The sequence below is a fragment of the Moschus berezovskii genome, chromosome 19 (genome assembly GCF_049115385.1).
Source record: "Moschus berezovskii isolate FMDL1 chromosome 19, NW_MosBer_1.0, whole genome shotgun sequence".
NCBI classification, from domain to species: domain Eukaryota; kingdom Metazoa; phylum Chordata; class Mammalia; order Artiodactyla; family Moschidae; genus Moschus; species Moschus berezovskii.
The window spans coordinates 73,070,717-73,089,374 of record NC_142478.1 but is presented as its reverse complement, the minus strand read 5'-3'; the positions used below and the strand labels follow the sequence as shown (position 1 = coordinate 73,089,374).

General features: G+C 46.3%; 1 protein-coding gene across 2 annotated transcripts in view; it reads right to left on the bottom strand.

Moving 5' to 3' along the window:
• RNF185 (ring finger protein 185) overlaps positions 1-18,101 on the bottom strand; it is a 30,977-nt gene extending 12,876 nt beyond the window's left edge. The window contains exons 1-2 of one of the 2 annotated variants that reach the window (XM_055404659.2): positions 18,010-18,101; positions 2,264-2,486 (exon numbers count right to left, since the gene is read on the bottom strand). In XM_055404659.2, coding sequence (XP_055260634.2) covers positions 2,264-2,439 — 176 coding nt within the window. In that variant the 5' untranslated portion in view covers positions 2,440-2,486; positions 18,010-18,101. Of the gene's footprint in view, positions 1-2,263; positions 2,487-17,944 lie in introns of both variants that reach the window. The other variant, XM_055404660.2, reaches the window with a different exon arrangement.
• Positions 18,102-18,658: the final 557 nt, after the last annotated feature.

Here is an 18,658-nt window from a genome sequence, read left to right as displayed (position 1 = left end):
CCCCGCAGGCTCACAAGGAAGGCGGGGTCTAGACCCAGTTTAACAAAACCTTCAGGCTGTTCTCAGCCCTCAGAGCTCTGCAGGCAGGAAGCAGCTTAAAAGTTCAAGTGCACTGTAAAGACATCTTGAAATAATGGAAAGACGGGGACGTTGCTTGGCAGAAAAGTCTACCTTCAGCTTAGGGAGAGACTGCTGCCTGATTTCTCTTACAAACGAACAAACCAAACTCTGAAACATGAAACCACCTGCCTGTGGCACCAGGACTAAAACAGAAGTCTGGGCTTCCCTGGCTCAGTGGTAAAGAATCCTCCTGCCAATGCAGGAGACACGGGTTCAATCCCTGATCCAGGAAGATCCCACACGCCACAGAGCAAATAAGCTCATGCACCACAACTACTGAAGCCTGAGCATCCTACAGCCTGCCACCTGCAACAAGAGAAACCACTGCAACTAGGAGCCCACAAACTGCAACGAGAGGAAAACCTGCTCAGCAACGGAGGCTCAGCGCAGTCAAAATAAATAAAACAGGAGTCTTCTGGCTTCCAGTCTCCTGTCCCTCTACTGTCCAGCATTGGGCGCGAAGGACATTTACAGAATGGAAAGAAAAGTTACTCGACCTCCAGATTTATTCTTTCTCTCTTCATTCATTCATCCACTCAACTAACAACTCTCTACCGAATGCCTACCAAGTGCTAGCACAGCAGAAAACCCAGATATAATGTATCTTCTCTGGACTCAGACGATAATTCCTTTCCCAATATTCCTTTCCCAATTACTGAACAACACTTTACCCTCATAGCCCAGAACACACAACCTCCCCGGACAGAACAGACGCCTGACTCCAATATTAACCCTGCAACTTCATTCCCAACAGAGCAGAGGGCACCCCAAACTGTGGCAGCTCTCCAGTGGCAACTTCCCTCACAGGCTGCAGGGGAGAAGACGGGGTGCCTCTCCAGGAAAAATTCTGGAGTCTAACAATGATGATGGTCACTCCCAGGCATTAAACCACCACTGTGTGCCGGGCTGTGGCTGAATGACTCTTCCTGTATCCATGTCACTGAACAGTCGTCACACTAACCTTCGAGGCACTGCAACCATCTCCATTTCACAGACAAGGAGGCTGGGGTTCAGACCGAGGACAGCAGACTTGCTGGGGGACAAACCAGTCAGGTTGGAAGCATCTGTTTCATTTTTGAATCTGTTCTTTCCAACAGTACCCTGACTGTCTTAATGTTTTCAAATCTTGGTTTTATGATACCTCAGTCACAAAACTAGAGTATCTTCAATTTCTAATAGAGGGCTGATGACAGTTTTTGCATAAAACTTAATCATCAGAGCAAGAGCCTCCTTAAAAAAATTAACTAATAAATTTATCGTTTTCCCTGTTGCCAACTTAACCTTATTGACACGTTATTTAAATAACCCTTTCTTCACACCACTCCTCTGCTCAAAAATATTCAACAGCTCCATGTTCTGCTCAGTCAAATCTAGGTTTGAAAATCTGGCCTAGTTCTCCTCTAACCATCCTGCTTCTAATACTCCCCTGCCCACACAGCAGCTTCAGGTCTCACATGAACCCGACCATGCAAACTGCCTACCTCAGGTGGCATGTTCTGTACCTTACCTGGGTGACACTCTCATCCCCCCAGTTCCCCCAATTTGCCCCTCAGGGTCCAGCTCAAAAGCAAGAGGAAAAAAATAAATCAATAAAATCTTGACATTCACTCAGATTCTCAGAGGCAGGAGGGGCTCCTGTAAGCACCAAGGCTGAAATGGACACTGACTCTGCCACTTCATTTTGATATACGAAAAATATGGTAATAAACATTAGGATCACAGATAAAACATAACATTTACTACATGCTCGTCTAAATCACTGAACGCTCCCAAACAACCCTATAAAATGAAGCACTGTGTGTGGAAGCACCTTGCCCAGGGTCGCTCAGGAGGAAAGTGGCAGAGTCAGGATTCAGGGCAAGGCCCTTGCTCGGGGCCACTGCGCTGTAACTGCCTCCTGGTTCAGTGCAGCGAGTAGGCGTGGAGCAGTGCTCACTGAATGATGATGGGGACAGGGAGTCCAGGGTGGGGGCAGGACCTGTCCATGGACACTCAGTTTATCAGCAACACAGCGGGGATGAGAACCCAGGTCTCCTGCCTTTGGGCTCAAGTATATTAGGACCCAAATGCTCCAAAACTGTCCAGGGCCACAAGCTTTTTAAGCCTGACACGTGTCCCCCAGAAGAACGGAAGGGGTACTGACCAGAAGAGGTGGCCACACAGGCTGATGACGGCGTCCTTGGCTGTGTCCAGGCAGATGTTGCACTCGAAAGTGCTGTCCTGGCTTCCGCTCTCACCAGCACCGTTGCTGCTGCCGCTGGGCCCCCCTGCACTGGAGTTTTCAGGGGACGAAGAGGCCGAGGGCCCCTTGCTTGCCATCCTTGGCTGTCAGCAAGCTCGGAGTGAAGATTCTCCCCAGGGAAATCCTGAAAGGCAGAGACACGACTGCCCATTTCTGCAGCCCACTCCCTGTGCCCCCCTCCAAACCAACACCCCCATCTTCTCACATGCCTGGAAGTTCAGATTATGACTGAACCCTGAGACTTCCTAGAAGCGGCAGAGGATGGCAGTCATGGGGTGTTAGCCAGAGAAAAATGACTCACAAACTTTCCGTGAATGTAGCCCAGAATGGACCACGTAAATAACACAGGGCACAAATAGAAGACAGCCTCCGCTGGAACCAGGACCCCGTCTCCGTGTCTTTCCATTCTCCCGGGTAATTGCCCAAGTGATAAACATATGCTCAGTCAGACTGAAAGTTCACAGGCAGTCCTCTTAACTCTGGGCGGCCTCTATGTTGGTGGGTGAGTCTGCTCAGGCCAGAGGATTGTGACCAGCATACACCAGAATACAAAGAAAACCCCGGAACTGTGAAAGGTTAGGAAGCTGGCAAGGACCAAAAAAGTCATCTGGTCCAACATTTTCCACACTGCCAACTTTTGCATTTTCCCTTCTGCTAGGCTGGAATACTATCTACCTTATTTTGTCTAAATCTACCAACTTTCAATAAAGAGAAGGCTTATATCCATGCTGAAAATAGAAAATCAGTATCACCTACCATAAGTAAAAAATAAATATAAATGTAATGAAGGAAAAGCTTTTTATCCCTCAGGAAACTACAGCACAAGACCTCTCGGCTGACTAATGGATGCGGAGCTGAGGCTGGGACTCCTGACACAGTGTGTATTCACACCACCACTGCACCATCACAGACCTAGCTGGGCACCACACGCGGGGAGAAACAGACCACCGTTCATGACCACTTCCAGGTCAAAGATCCATCAGGACTTGAACAAGAACAAGCACGAGAACACCACCAAAGGATACCCAGAAATTCTGGGTGGATAGTAAGAATCTGTCACTTCAGAAATTCCAAGGGGGAAATGCTAGCTGGCTTCCAGTCAGAGAATCAGAGGCTTGGATGTTGGGCACAGCTGAGCCTCCAGCTTGCTTATAGTGGTTCCAAGACCACTTGCGAGGTGGTCTTGAAACCCTCCCCTGTCCTCTCAGGGCCACGGTTTCCTCATCTGTAAACTGAGGCACTGGACCCCATGGTCTCCAGGGGCCCCCTCCCGCTCTGAGGCTGCTGTGGCAGGCCATTCCACTCCCTCTCTCCAGCGCAGGTAGGCCCACCACAAGTCTGGGACTCACCCCTGGAGCAACAGAAGACCTCCCTGATTTCAGCTTCCAGGGCACCAGGAGATAAGGACCAAAAAGCCACAGTCCTCTCAGGCCCAGAGCCTCCCTGCACACCACGGACTGGAGCTCTGCGTCCACGAGCTCCCCTCACGACGGCGGCTCGGCGCCCAGAACAGGGAGAGGCAGGCAGCTAACCCCCACTTTTTCACTCAGTTACATCATTTTACATAATGTCCCAGAAGAGCAGCTGGCTGCCGGCAGCACAGCCGTGCTGGCCTCGGCTCCAGGACCTTCCCCGGTCCTGGCTTCCTCCTCGCCCCAAGTCTGCTCTCTGCTTCACAGCATGGAGCCTGTTTGTGAGGGCCCCATTATGGCCTTTGTCATTCCAACTCAGGCACCCTGACACGTGTGTTTCTTTAAAAAAAAAAATTATTTTAAATCAAGGACTATGTGTACAAATGTGGAAAGACAACCGTCAGTCAGGTTCACCGATGGATCTTAATGACAGTCGCCTGATGTGATGCAACAGGAAGCACACAGTACCAACAACAAAGCGTCCTCGCCCTAAAACACAGACTCTAATCAAGCCTGTAAAACAAACGACCATTTTCAGAAAATACAGGGCACAGACGCACGTGTGAAACAACAGGGGGCTGCAAGCAGCAAACTCAGAATGTAGGAGTTTCTACAGGACCTGGAACCAAAGTTCTCCAAAAACAAGCAGCATGGAGTTACAAACTGACGCTTGAGACATACCAACCACTGGCAACATGTGGGCCACACTGGATCCCGATTCACACAAACCACCCGCACAAAGACATCTGTGAGATGGATAACAAACCCGACTCAGCCTGGGCTTAGTTTATATTAAAGAATTACTGTTAATTTTATTGGTTGTGATAATGGCATATTTAACATTTTTTCACCTGCTAGATATGTATGATTAAGTGTTTATGAAGGAATGACAAAACGTTTGGGACCTGCTTTAACATACTCGAAGGGGAAAAGTGAAAGTGGAGAGAAAAGATGAAACAAGAACGAGGAAGTTGATGATGTTGGAGCTGGATGATGAATGCAGATTCACTGCATAGTTTATTTACGTGTGCTTAAAATTTTTCCATAATAAAAGCTACTTTCCAAAGAGATCAGGCTGCAGAAGAGCATGTGTATGAGCTTATTTAGGTGAGAAGAAATAAATTATATAAATGAGTGTACATCCACACATTCACAAAGAAAATGTCTACACAGCACACACTGCAAACTATCAACAGTCATTTCTGGGATTAGGAGGGCTGGGGAACTTTGCAGGTGGGGGTCAGAGGTCCTCCCTGTTTATAATACTGACATTTTTACCTGTATTCTAAAGTCAGACAGTAACAATGCCCTTAAAAAACTTCTTCCCTGATGTTTCACTTCCCAAACCTGAGAGTTCTGAGCTGAAGTCCTGGCTCCACACTGACCAGCCGTGTAGCTCTGAGTAAAGGCCTTGATGGCTTGAGTATCTTATGTCACCCGAACAATGAAAATGTCACACCTCCTACAGGCTGCTAAGGTGGCCATATGAGAGAACACAGCGCCTTGGAGGAGCCACCAAGGCAGGAGGGGGCTGCTGCCATGGGAGATGCATATAGATCCACGGACCCTAGCTCACTGCCCTCTCCGCTCTCTGGCCCTACAAGGCTCCACACAGCACATTTCCTACAGAGGCCTAAGGGGACAATCAGGGTCATGGCAGGTGGCAGGGTAGGAATGGCCAGGGGACAGTGACAGGTCACCTCAGAGTTTGCGGGGAACAGCAGTCCTGCAGCAGGCCAGGCACTGGGACAGGCCAGCATGTCCCAACTCTAGGTAGACTGTATCCCTTTCATTCTAATGCTCAGCAGACTGATCACGTGGTCCCGACCTAAGCTCGAGCGCTTCACCCCAGTAGGCACTCAAATGTTTGCTGAGTGAGCGGGTGCAGACACGCACGACTGGTTCAGTCAACTCCCAGGCTGGCCACTCACATAAGCTCTCTCTGCAATGTACCCTGGGCCCCATCCCCAGAGCCTCCTCTCCCTACCTCCTGCCTTCCCTCAGGCACAGGAGCCTCACCACACCAGGCCCTTCCCCGGGGCCATTCACTGAGCACCTGCAGAACACGATGTGAACAGAGCCTCTGGGACACTGGTCTAGAGAACAGAGGGCCCTGTCGGCTCAGGAACCGGATGGAGTGGAGAGGAAGCAGACCCTGGGCATATGTGAGCTGCCATCCTGCTGAAAGCTGGCCTGGTCCCTGGAGGGCCTCGATTTGGACCTGACCACAGAGGAGCCCTGCAGTAATCGGTTGTGTGCCCTTGTCCCTACCCCTACCATTCTCACTCTTGACCTGAACGCACCTTCCAGGTTTCAAAGCACATTCACATCTACTGCCACTTCTGACTCTCACTCCACTTCACAGAGGACAGCAGGCCAGAGATGTCAGAGGACCTGCCCAAGGTCAGGCCCTGCACGTGTAATTCTGTGCCCAATTCAGGCTTTTCAACACATCAGCACTCTTTCCACTCTTACCTGTTGCCCCTTTAACTTGCAGCTTTACAAAATTAAACACCTGGTCTTTGCTTTTCCTCAAATGCATTCCTCTAACTTTTTTGCTCTTTGCAGTGATTGCAAAGCAAACTCACCCTTCATCCCTCTATGCCTGAGCCCACAGGATCTCTACTCCAACTACAATGGAGGCCCAGTGCTACCACTTGGGGTGACGGAGTCATAAAGAAGAGCAAGACCATGCTGAGCCCCTGGAGTCTAGAGCAGGAGCTAATTACAGGAACGCCTAACAAGGAGCTCCATCAAACTCTCCTGTTTTTCCTAAACAAGGCGCCCTCCCAGAGATCTGGTTCCTAGACTCCCTCAGTGATTTAAACAGGACCTGGAACTGGATGGTGGGATCTTTGATCTTCATTGTAGGATCTTTAGTTGCAGCATGTGGGATCTAATTCCCTGACCAGGGACTGGACCCGGGTCCCCGGCATTGGGAGCAAGGAGTCTTAGCCACTGGACTATCAGGTAAGTTCCAAGAAAGTGTACTGTAAATAAGTGTCCCCACAGTCCACTCCAGATGATTCTAATCAAGAGTTTTGGAAAATCAGCTCTCAAATAGGAGAACTCTACCAGAATGCAGTTTGGAAAGCCAATAACCTCAAGGTTTGTCCTTCAGAATGCCCAAACCCCAGCTACAGCCCACAGGGACCACAGAGAGGTCAGGTCAACTCAGGGGGTGGGGGGAGGCGGGGACAAGTCTGCTGAGATCTCAGACCAGCCAGCACCTGGACCATCCGTGACAAAGCTGATCATTTAAAGAACAAGTTCACACCTTGCTCTGCAAAACATCTCTAAATCTGAGCTGTCCAGGCACCACACACAGTGCTGGGACTAAGCCAGGTTTGTAATACTCCGTGATCCCTTAGGAACGCCAAGCCTGGCAGCTGGAGTTGACTGCCCGAGCACCTCACTCCTACGACCTTCCCAGAGCTGGCCTGGCTTACCTCACAGGAACGAAGCAGAAGAGAGAAAGCTAGAGTTGCATTTCCCCGAAGGAACCACCAGGGAACATGAGCTCGTGAACAAATCTCTTTGCAGTACTCTTGTGTTCAGTTTTCAGGTCCTAGAGAAAACTGCAGGAATGCATAATCTTCCTCCTCTGCCCCTTTAAGAATTCCTTGATGAGAGTGTACAGAGGCATCTGGAAATGTTAGTTCTAACTATGAAGGTTACAGATTTGGATGATAAATAAATAGCATGATGTGAGAGGTGATCCAGCAGAGGTCTTGTTTCTATGGGCAGACACGTGTTCACACAGAAGTCTTCTGTCAGGAACAGTGGCGAGCCCCAGCCTGTCTTCACGGCTCATCAGGCTGCTGCTGGACACACAGGCAGAGAGGAGACCCACATTCTAAGAATGTCGACATCACACTCACAGAAGGTTAGAGTGGGAGGAAATCTGCGTAAGATGATTGAATTCGGAACACGCAGAAACCAGGCCCTAAGATTGTGACGTCTAAGTGAAGTTTTGATCCCGCAGCTAGCTCACAGAGGCCCAGCCCTCAAGTACAGGACTAAGGGCAGGAGTGGCCTTTCAGGTCCAGAAGGACAGAGGAGGTTGCGCAGTTGGCCTCTCTTCCTTGGGGCTGCACTGGCCCTTTTCTTAGTTCTCTCGAATCTATCTGTTCACCCAGTCCCATACCAACCACCAGAGATTTATTAATGGTCCTATTGGCCAGGCATTCAAGGCATAAATAAAAAGGGCTTCAGTAAAGGGAGACACAGACAAGTGAACCAGCAGGCAGCCCAGTGTGCTGCAGTAGTGTGTTCAGAGTGCCCGAGGGCAGGGCTTACTGGGGGGGACACAGGACAAGTGGACAACTCAATCTGCCAAGTCCAGCGTGGTTGGAGCCCAGAGCTCAAGTGGGGGTAGCAGGGCAGCAAGGTCTGTAACTGAAGCAGGAAGAAAAGCCTGGAAATCCTTGTGCCCTTCAGTCCTGGCCTGTCAGCTGAGCCACCTAACCCAGACCCACCTCACCTTCCAAAGGCTTCCATGATCCCAACGTCTCTTCCTTTCCCCATCCAGCTCCCATCCCCTGGCTAAACTAGTACATTCACACGACAGATTATAAGATCACTAAAAATTACGCTTCTATGAGGATTTTGGTTATGTGGGAATTTTTCTATGTAACATAACATTAAGCGAAAAAAGCAAAACAGAAAATTATATACCAAACTGAACATACTGTATGATATTAACAGGTTAAAAGATACAGAAAAAAATATGGGGTCTCTGGATAATGGAACCATGGGCAAATTTTTTAAGCTGTTTTTACACTTAACTGTACTTTCCACTCTTTCCATAGTAAGTACTACATTATTAAGACACAGAAAAATATAGGAAAATGTTAAATGTCCCAGAATTTCAGATCTTAGTACAGGACAAAAAGGAAAGCAATCTGATTAAAGAAATCTATACTAACGTGTCAGAGAAGGCAATGGCAAGCCACTCCAGTACTCTTGCCTAGAGAATCGCATGGACAGAGGAGCCTGGTGGGCTGCAGTCCATGGGGTCGCTACTAGTCAGACACGACTGAGCGACTTCACTTTCACTTTTCACTTTCACACATTGGAGACGGAAATGGCAACCCACTCCAGTGTTCTTGCCTGGAGAATCCCAGGAACGGCGGAGCCTGGTCGGCTGCCGTCTATGGGGTCACACAGAGTTGGACACGACTCAAGCGACTTAGCAGCAGCAGCAGCATACTAACAACGTGTAATGATCCTTCAGTTCAGTTCAGTCGCTCAGTCGTGTCCGACTCTTTGCGACCCCATGAATCACAGCATGCCAGGCCTCCCTGTCCATCACCAACTCCCGGAGTTCACTCAAACTCATGTCCATAGAGTCGGTGATGCCATCCAGCCATCTCATTCTCTGTCATCCCCATCTCCTCCCACCCCCAATCCCTCCCAGCATCAGACTCTTTTCCAGTGAGTCAGCTTGTTGCATGAGTGGCCAAAGTATTGGAGTTTCAGCTTTAGCATCAGTCCTTCCAATGAACACCCAGGATTGATCTCCTTTAGAATGGACTAGTTGGATCTCCTTGCAGTCCAAGGGACTCTCAAGAGTCTTCTCCAGCACCACAGTTCAAAAGCATCAATTCTTCGGCGATCAGCTTTCTTCACAGTCCAACTCTCACATCCATACATGACCACGGGAAAAACCATAGCCTTGACTAGAGGGACCTTGGTTGGCAAAGTAATGTCTCTGCTTTTTAATATACCACGATCCTTAGCATGATAATAATCTCAGACATTTTCACATTCATGTGGCTGAATTCAAAAGGTACAAAAGGATCAGACTGAAAAGTCTCTCTCATCCATGCTAGTCACCCTGTTCTCAGCCTTGGAGGCCAATGGTTCGAGACTACATCTTTAGGACATATCCAGCATAGAACTGCTGGGTCAAAGGGTATCTAAAATTTGCAATTTTGTACCCAACGCCTTTGAAAAAGGATGTGCTGATTTTTACTCCCATGAAAAATACATAAGAGTGCTTGTTACTCCCATCTTTGCCAACAGTATACATGTTTTCAAAAGAGAAAGCATCCTAAGTTTCATGGGGAAAATAGGGTAATTTTGGCAGTTTGGGAAGATATTTTAAATTCACTAATTCATTCGCTAATTAACTATTAAAACCCATTATATCCCATGCACTGGACTAGGCCCTACAGATAAAAATTTCCAAACATAACACACATTTGAGTGGAAATTCTAGGCTCAGCTGTTTCAACTTTCTCACATTGCCTTCAATTATTTTTCAGTGGGTTTTTTTTTCAGTTATTATTATTATTTTATTTTTCCTTTTTGTGTTTGTGGCTGCACTGTGTGGCATGCAAGATTTTAGTTTCTCAACCAGGGATCAAACCCATGCTTCCTGCACTAGAAGCGCAGAATCTCAACCAGGGGACCACCAGGGAAGTCCTATCTTCCATCATTTCCAAATCAAAAATGTTTTAGCTCGTTTGGCATTAGCGTCAAGGATTTTTCTTAAAGCTTACCAGGTTTCATAGGCAAGGACGAGGTAGGAGTCAGATAACCCAGCACAAACTTTCAAGGACCATCCAAAAGGCTGCCTTCTGTCATTCCTTATACCACTGTCTTAAAATGTTCTTTAACTTTTTATGGGCTTTTGTCCTTAAAAATCATCATGGCACAGAGGAATATGATGGCTCTGGGTTCATCTCTCAGCTCCACCACTTACTTTGTGACCTCAGTCATTACCTTCTCAGGCCTTTTTTACCCATCTGTTGAAATGCGGCAATTACCTTCCTCACAGGGTAGTTGGAGGGATTAAAGAGATAAAACAATGAGGGCTGGCACAGAGTTAATCCCCCTCCACTGTTAGGTTTCACAGAGCACACTGGAGGTGTAACTGCTTCTTCACACTCCCCACGGAACTATGCAGTCAGCAGGTATTTATTTGATTTGTTGAATGAATGAGTCAAAACTTCCCTTTCTGAATGAGCATCGTTCCTTGAAGGCATTGTAGGTGAGACAGCAGAACTGTGTATGAGGAAATCCAGAACAGGACACAATTTTTGACCTGGGCAAACTCAGATTTCCCCCAACAGTGTCACAATCAGGAGGGAACTGTTATATCTATTATCACTATGAGTAACATCAGCTGACACTGGGCTCAGTCCTTTACATGAACTGTCTCATTTAATCTTTACAACCTGCCTTCGAGGTAAACACTCCCTACCATATATAGCGTCCCCTTGTCAGATTGAGGTACAGAGTAGTTAGGTCATTTGCCCATGGTCACAGAGCCAGTCAGAGGCAAAGTTTTCAACTCCCAAGTCAATGTGCTCAATTAAGTACCTCGGTGATTCATTTGTGTGTCCGCTCAAGTGCAGACCCAGATTCTAAGTGCCTTACTCAGCACAGGGCTAGACACCTCAAGAGCACCTCATAAATGTGTGTGGGTTGATTGATCTGATGCCCAGGAGTACTTTGAACTGTACAACTCAAGATGAGTCAATGTAGCCAACTAAAGCTGTAGAAAATCAGTGTCCTAAAAGCACAAGACATTCTTCACTGATGTTTTTCAGAACTGGAAATGTTACATAACTTTTAGAGTAATTTTTTCTTAAGCATTGTCCAAAACTCTTCAACAAATGAAAGAAAAAAAAAGATTATGGATATGAGACCATAAAAAGTTCAGGTTTCCCCAAATTTGTACCGATCTGTATTAGAGATAACACTACTCACACACAGGATCAATTACTCACTGAACTGTCTTGCTTACTCTAGTTAAACACCTCCTACAGTCACACGCACAGTACCTGACACACAGCATATATTCAATAAATACATGTCAATAAACAAAGAGAATTTGACAATTTCAGTTCAAACCAAGGTAACTGGATAAAACATTGTATCACAGAAAGATCTTCAGTGTGGACAGGTCCTAGCTAAGCATGGCGCATTTCCAGTACAGTACAGTGAAAGGAATAATCTAGAGCCTGAGGGCCCAGTCTGATGCTCTCAGCTGGACCTCTCAACTAGGCCAGGGTCCTCACCTGCACATGGGAGGACTGTGTTTGTCCTTGCTTTGTCATCCAAAAACTTTTCAAAGTGAGAGTTCTGCTTTTGTTTTCATGTGGCCAGTGAATTCTTATTCAATTCAGATTCTACAAAATCTCATTAATTCAAATTTTATCTGAAGCTGAGGACCTCTGAAAAACTCTAAAGATAGAATATCAAGAAAATGAATAAGATCGACAAGATTTAACTAGTTAACAACAAAACTGTCTAAGAGTTTTAATAACATCAGCATATACGTGACAAAACAATGATCCTACTTCTCCTAAAGTCCTAAGGAGGACCATCAGGAGAGCATGTATAAGACAGATCAGGGGAATTCCCTGTCTAGTGGTTAGGATTTGGCACTTTCACTGCTGTGGCCTGGATTCAATCCCTGGCCAAGGAACTGAGATCCCACAAGCCATAAGGCCAAAGTGGAAAAAAAAAAGACACTATCAACACAGTAAGAAAGCAACTTACAGAGTGGGAGAAAATATCTGCCAGTCAAGTATCTGAGGGGTCAATATACTTAATATAGAGAATTCCTAAAACTCAACAGCAAAAAAATGAACAATCTAATCCAAAAACGGGCAGAGGACTTCAAAAGATATTTTCCCAAAGAACATCTACGAATGGCCGATAACAACACAAGAAGATGCTCAACATCACTAATTATGTGGGAAACACAAATCAAAAGTGTGACATGCCATCTCATACGCATTAGGATGGCTACTATCCAAGAAAAGAAACAGAAAATCACAAGAGTTGCTGAGGAGGTGGAAAAACTGGAACCCTTGTGTACTTTTGTTGGAATGTAAAATGGTTCAGCTGCTGCGGAAAACTGTCTGGCAGTTTCTGTATTCTGCAAAATGTCTAGAATGAGCACAAATTACTTTCATAACTAGAATTACTGGTGTGGGGACTTCCCTGGCGGTCCAGAGATTAGGACTCCATCTTCCAATGCAGGGGGTACAGGTTTGACCCCAGGTTGGGGAGCTAAGATCCCAGATGCCTTTGACCAAAAAAATTTTAAAAAGCCAAAACATAAAACAGAAGAAATACTGTAACAAATTTTCAATAAAGACTTAAAAAATGGACATTAAAAAAAAAGAGTTACTGGTGTGTGTGTGTTTTCCAGACAGTCTAGTGAGAGCCGAATGCTTTGGAGTCAAGAGATGTGTGAGGGCACCGGTAGCTCTGCCACCTCAGGCAGCGGCCAAGGCCATCACCAGTCCCGACTTTGCCAACTACCTCTGACTCCTCGAGTCCCTGCCTGTGATCAGACAGACACAAGAGTAGCTCCCGAATGACAGCATCTCCTAGTGTTCTTATCACGTCTGGGGTGAGGCTGTGGTACCCCTTTCACTGGACGTGGCCATCCCAGCTCTGCACAGTCAGCAGTGGTTGGGGCTGAATCAAGTTTTGAGTGGTCAGCAGTTTCAAATGGCAACTTACTCTGAACTTCGTGCTCAGTCACTCAGTTGTGTTTGACTCTTTGGCAACCCCATGAACTGTAGCCCATCAGGCTACTCTGTCCATGGGATTTTTCAGGGAAGAATACTGAAGTGGGTTGCCATTTTCTGCTCCAGGAGACCTTCCCAACCCAGGGATGGAACCCGCGTCTGCTGCATTGGCAGGAGAATTCTTCACCGCTAAGCCATTGGGAAACCCCTTCAACATGTCCAAATCCAACTGCATTCAGATCAGGAAGTTACTGGCACTGCCTCAGATTTTGCAGTTCAGCTCACGCTGAATTACTTCGAGGGGCTTCAAGGGATCTGCAAACTCTGTATATTTACATGCAAAATTGTACATGATGACAAATAACTCAATTACAAAAGGGCTAAGGGTCTGAACAGACATTTCTCCAAAGAAGATACAAGGATGTCCAATATGCATGTGAAAAGTTATTCAACATCATCAAGCCTTAGGGAAATGGGAAATGCAAATAAAACTACAATGAGATGCCACATCACACCCACTAGGGTGGAAAAAAATGATAAAATAATAAAGGACAAGTGTTGAACAGAGTGTGGACAAAATGGAATTCTCATATATTGCTAATGAAAATATTAAATGGTGAGGTGCTGTGGAAAACAGTTAGGCAGGTCCTCAAAAAGTTAAAAACAGAGTTGCCATAGGACCTACCAATTCCACTCCTAGGAACACACATCTAAAAGAATTCAAAATATGTTCAAACAAAACTTTGCACATGAATGTTCAGAGCAGCATGTCATAACAACTAAAAGGCAGAAACAAATTAAATGTCAATCAACGACAACTAACAAAACATAGTATATCCATGCAGTGGAATATTACTCAGCCATAAAAAGGAATGCAGTACTGACATATGCTATGACATGGATGAACCCTAAAACATTATGCTTAATCAAAGAAGCCAGAAACAAAAGGCCACATACTATGTGATTCCAGATTAGTGGCTGTCAGGGGATGGGAAGAGGGAAGAATAGGGAGAAATTGCTAACATGTACAGGGATTCTTTTTGGGATGACGAAAATATTCTGGAATTCAAACAGCAGTGAAGGCTGCATAACTTTGTGAACATTCACACATTAAAATGATTAATTTCATGATATGTGAATTTTATCCCACCCCCCCAAAAAAATTTGAGAGACATCTACAAAATAATTGGCCAGTTCTCTTCAAAAATTTAGTCAGGCTTCCCTGGTGCCTCAGTGGTAAAGAATCTAATTGCCAATGCAGGAGGCACTGCACTGATCCAGGAAGATCACAGATGCCAAGAAGTAATTGAACCTGTGCACCACAGCTATTGAGCCTGTGCTCTAGAGTCTGCAAGCTGCAACTACTGAACCCACTTGCCCCAACAACTCCAGCCCGAATGCCTAGAGCCAGTGCTTTGCAACAAGAGAAGCCCCCACAATGAGAAGCCCGCACACCACAAGTGGAGAGTAGCCCCCACTCTCCAAAACCAGAGCAAAGTCCACAGGGCAATGAAGACCCAGAACAGCCAAAAATAAATGAGTAAAGAAATAAAATTATCGTTTAAAAAAAGTGTACATTCATGAAAGCCAAAGAAGACCGAGTAACTGCCTCAGCGTGAAGAGCCCAAGACTGGAAACTAAACGCAGCGCAGGAAACCGGACCGGGTCCTGGGGCAGGAAAAGGGCGTCAGCGAAACAGACGGCAAGGCTTGAACAAAGCCTACAGACGAGTTAGCAGTGCTGCATTTACGCTAAATTTATTACACAGCTTCATTATGCTTCAGTCAGTTCAGTTCAGTTCAGTCGCTCAGTTGTGTCTGACTCTCCGCGACCCCATGAATCACAGCACGCCAGGCCTCCCTGTCCATCGCCAACTCCCGGAGTTCACTCAAACTCATGTCCACAGAGTCGGTGATGCCATCCAGCCATCTCATTCTCTGTCGTCCCCTTCTCCTCCCACCCCCAATCCCTCCCAGCACCAGACTCTTTTTCCAGTGAGTCAGCTCGTTGCATGAGGTGGCCAAAGTATTGGAGTTTCAGCTTTAGCATCAGATGTAAATACTAAAGTTAGGGACAGCTGGGTTGAGAGTACGCTTGAAGTTTATGTATTATTTTTGGAAGTCTAAAACCATTTCAAAAGAAAAAACGTATATGGAGCAGGTCAGCGGTTGGTAAATTTTTTTCTGAAAAGCACTGTATACCAAATACTTTAGATTTAGCAGATCACATGGTTTTTGGGGCAATTACTCAACTCTGCTGCCAAAAGCAGTATGTAAATTAACAGATGTGGCTGTGTTCCAATAAAGCGTTACTTATAAAAACAGATTCGATTTTCTTATAATTTTCACATGTCACGAAATAGTCTTCCTCTTTGGATGTAATCTACACCATTAAAAAATGTAAAAATCATTCCCAACTCACAGGCCACACAAAAACAGGCAGTGGGGTCAGATTTGGGTCACAGGCCAAAGACTGCAGACTCCTGCTCTAGGTTAGAATTTGCCAGTGTGCTTCAATTACTCAAACACACACAAAAAAAGTGCTTCACATCAATTAAGTTTGGCAACACGAGATTAAACAAGGTTAGGCACATTTCTTATCGACATCTCAGTGCCTTTGACAAGATACTACGCACTTAGAAGCTCGAAGAAGGGATAATCATACATAGCTTTTTCCAAACTTAAACCACAGAATACTTTTTTCAGAGGCTTCTCTTCAGACTAGCGGCCTGAAGAACACACTATGGAAATGCTGATTAAGGTACTTTTTTAAAAGGAAAACTTCAGATTGAAAAGTTTTAAAGACACCACCAAATTAAAACCATTTTACTCAGCACCTGGATAACATCTGAATAAGCCCTTCACAACTTAAAAATTCTAGGAACACAAAAATTGGAGGAAGAATAAACACAAGCAGGAAATCTTGGCTCAAATCCAACCTTTTTTTGGCAAAGGCATGTCAGCAGGATTGGGTCATAATATGGAACCTCTGTTCCATAGGGCAACCTAAGCATTCTAACTGGTTTTTTAAAAGGGATCTGCTTGGAGTTTTGTAAATCACAAAATAAGGAGCTTTGACGTTTAATTAGAAAACTAAAGACATGCTAGAAGCATTATTTGCAGATTACAGGTGAGGATGAACTGGCAAGTCAAGTCCATCAAAGGACTGGTTTTAATGCTGAAGTTAGCCAACAGATTGCAAAAATTCTCTGAGTAGACACATCATCTATAACAACACACTGCTAGAGAGAGGAAGAGGGATTTATGTCCGGGGCTGGGGCGAGGCTGGCCTGAACTACCTCAAGCAGGTCCTTCAGACATGGGCTCCTCAACTCTGAGTCCAACGAGTTTACTGGCTTTTCCTCATCAATCACAAAGTCTTCAGATTCATTTCCAAGTTGTTCTAGGAAAATAAGCTCCAAACCGAGGGGGTGGGGACTTTGCTTAGTTATTCATTCAACAAACATTAATGGCCCTGATCAGATGGCCATTCCAAAGTCCTTAAAAAGGATGGTACACAGAACAAGAAAGAGATTACCTAAATTCAGACCCACTGACTTCACTTTTAGGAGATGTAGGCTGGGGGACATATTTGTTAACAAAAGAGGGCAGAAAAAAAGAAGTCAGCACCAGAGAAGACTCAAAATAACCACTAAGAATTAGCCACTTCAAAGCTGAAAAGGACTTTCATCTAAAAACTCCTTCGACAGGAAGTACACCACCTCTAGAGGCAATCCATTCCATTGCTGGTACCCTGTGACCAGCCTTAAGTTTTTTTATTAAAATCTTGTCTTCCTGTAGAATCCACCTATTGGTCCTAGTTTCTGCCTCTTTCAACAGCAAATATGAAGTGGAAGCTCTCTTCACCGTAACAATGTTTTTGATGACAGTTTCCTTTCATTGCTCTCTTTTCTGGGCTAAACACCACCCCACCCTCTTCCAAAGATACTGAAGGAGTTCCAGTTGCTCAAAGCAAAGAATGGATTTCTAGAACCCACAGCAAGAAAGCACTTACCATCAGTGGGCTTCAAACATGGGTATGAAGAGGACCCTCGAGGAGTATGTTCAAAAATGCAGTTTCCCCGGTTCCACCCAGATTCTAAATCAGAGCTCTTATTCGAGTCCTGTACTGTGAAGTATGCACCCCAGGGCCTTTCAAAGCACAGGCTGTGAGAACCATATTTAGAGAAACACTGCCCTGTTTTACAAATGAGGAAACTGAGGCCTGGTACGGGAAAAAGACTTGGCACGGAAAGCACAACTGGCTCTTGGCGGCGAAGTCTCCAACTCTGGTCTCTTACTCCCAAGCCCAACTCTATTCAGCCCCCTTCCCGGCCTCGGCCTCTCCACTGGGGGCAAACTCATTAAAAGCACCCCCCACAAGAGAAGCGGCCTCGACTGGGAGTCTGAGTGAGCTCCTAACTGGAGAGGAGAGTTTGTGGGAGCCTTCTCTGTACTTAGCCCTCAGTTTCCCCAAACTGTAATCACTGGACAATAGACCACAACATAATCCTGAACTCCTTTCTGGGACGGAGGGCCCGGGCCAGAGTCGGGATTGAAGTCTCTGCGCTCCTGGGCTCAAGCGTCGAAGTCCGTGGGCCCGGTGAGGGCGGAAATCGGTCCCCGTCCCTCAACCTGGGCGGCCCCGAGCTGACCCCCCAACCCCTTATGTACCTGCCTCTGCTCAGCTAAGGCCGCCCCAGCCTGTCAGCCCGTCGGTCGCTCAGCCAGCCTCCTACCTGGGTCAGTCTGTCGGGCCGGACCTCGGAGCCCTCCTACACGGACTCCAGTCAGCTGACGCAAAGCCGCCGCTTTCCGAGGAACTTCCGGCCAAAACCGGAAGAGGTTGGTCCACTGCGCTGTGCTCCGGGCCAGATCCTGGGCTCTAAGGTTCCGCCTGCCGGGAGGGAGCCAAAAAACACAAGGACTGTCTGGACGCCTTTGAGAAAGCCAAGGTGTGACCATGGAAAGCGTCAGACAAGCTTGGAACATTTTGGAAAGAAATGTGTAAGGATAATGGGAATCAGACTGGCGAGAATATGTCGAAGGACACATGAGCTAACTTGAAGATCCCACTGGCCAAACTGGGGCAATTTGACCAATATACATGATGACAGTAACAGTATAACTGATTGACTAAAATGGTAACCCAGTGAGTCTTTACTGATATAAATAAAGGAGTGATTAAATAAACGGTGGAGGAGGGAACATTCTTCCTTTTAGTAGACTCTGTGTGTGTGTGTGAGAGAGAGAGAGAGAGCCGTATTGGACTCTTTGTGACCCCATGCACTGTAGCCCACCAGGCTCCTCTGTCCATGAGAGAGAGAGAGAGAGAGAGAGAGAGAGAGAGAGCCGTGTTGGATTCTTTGTGACCCCATGCACTGTAGC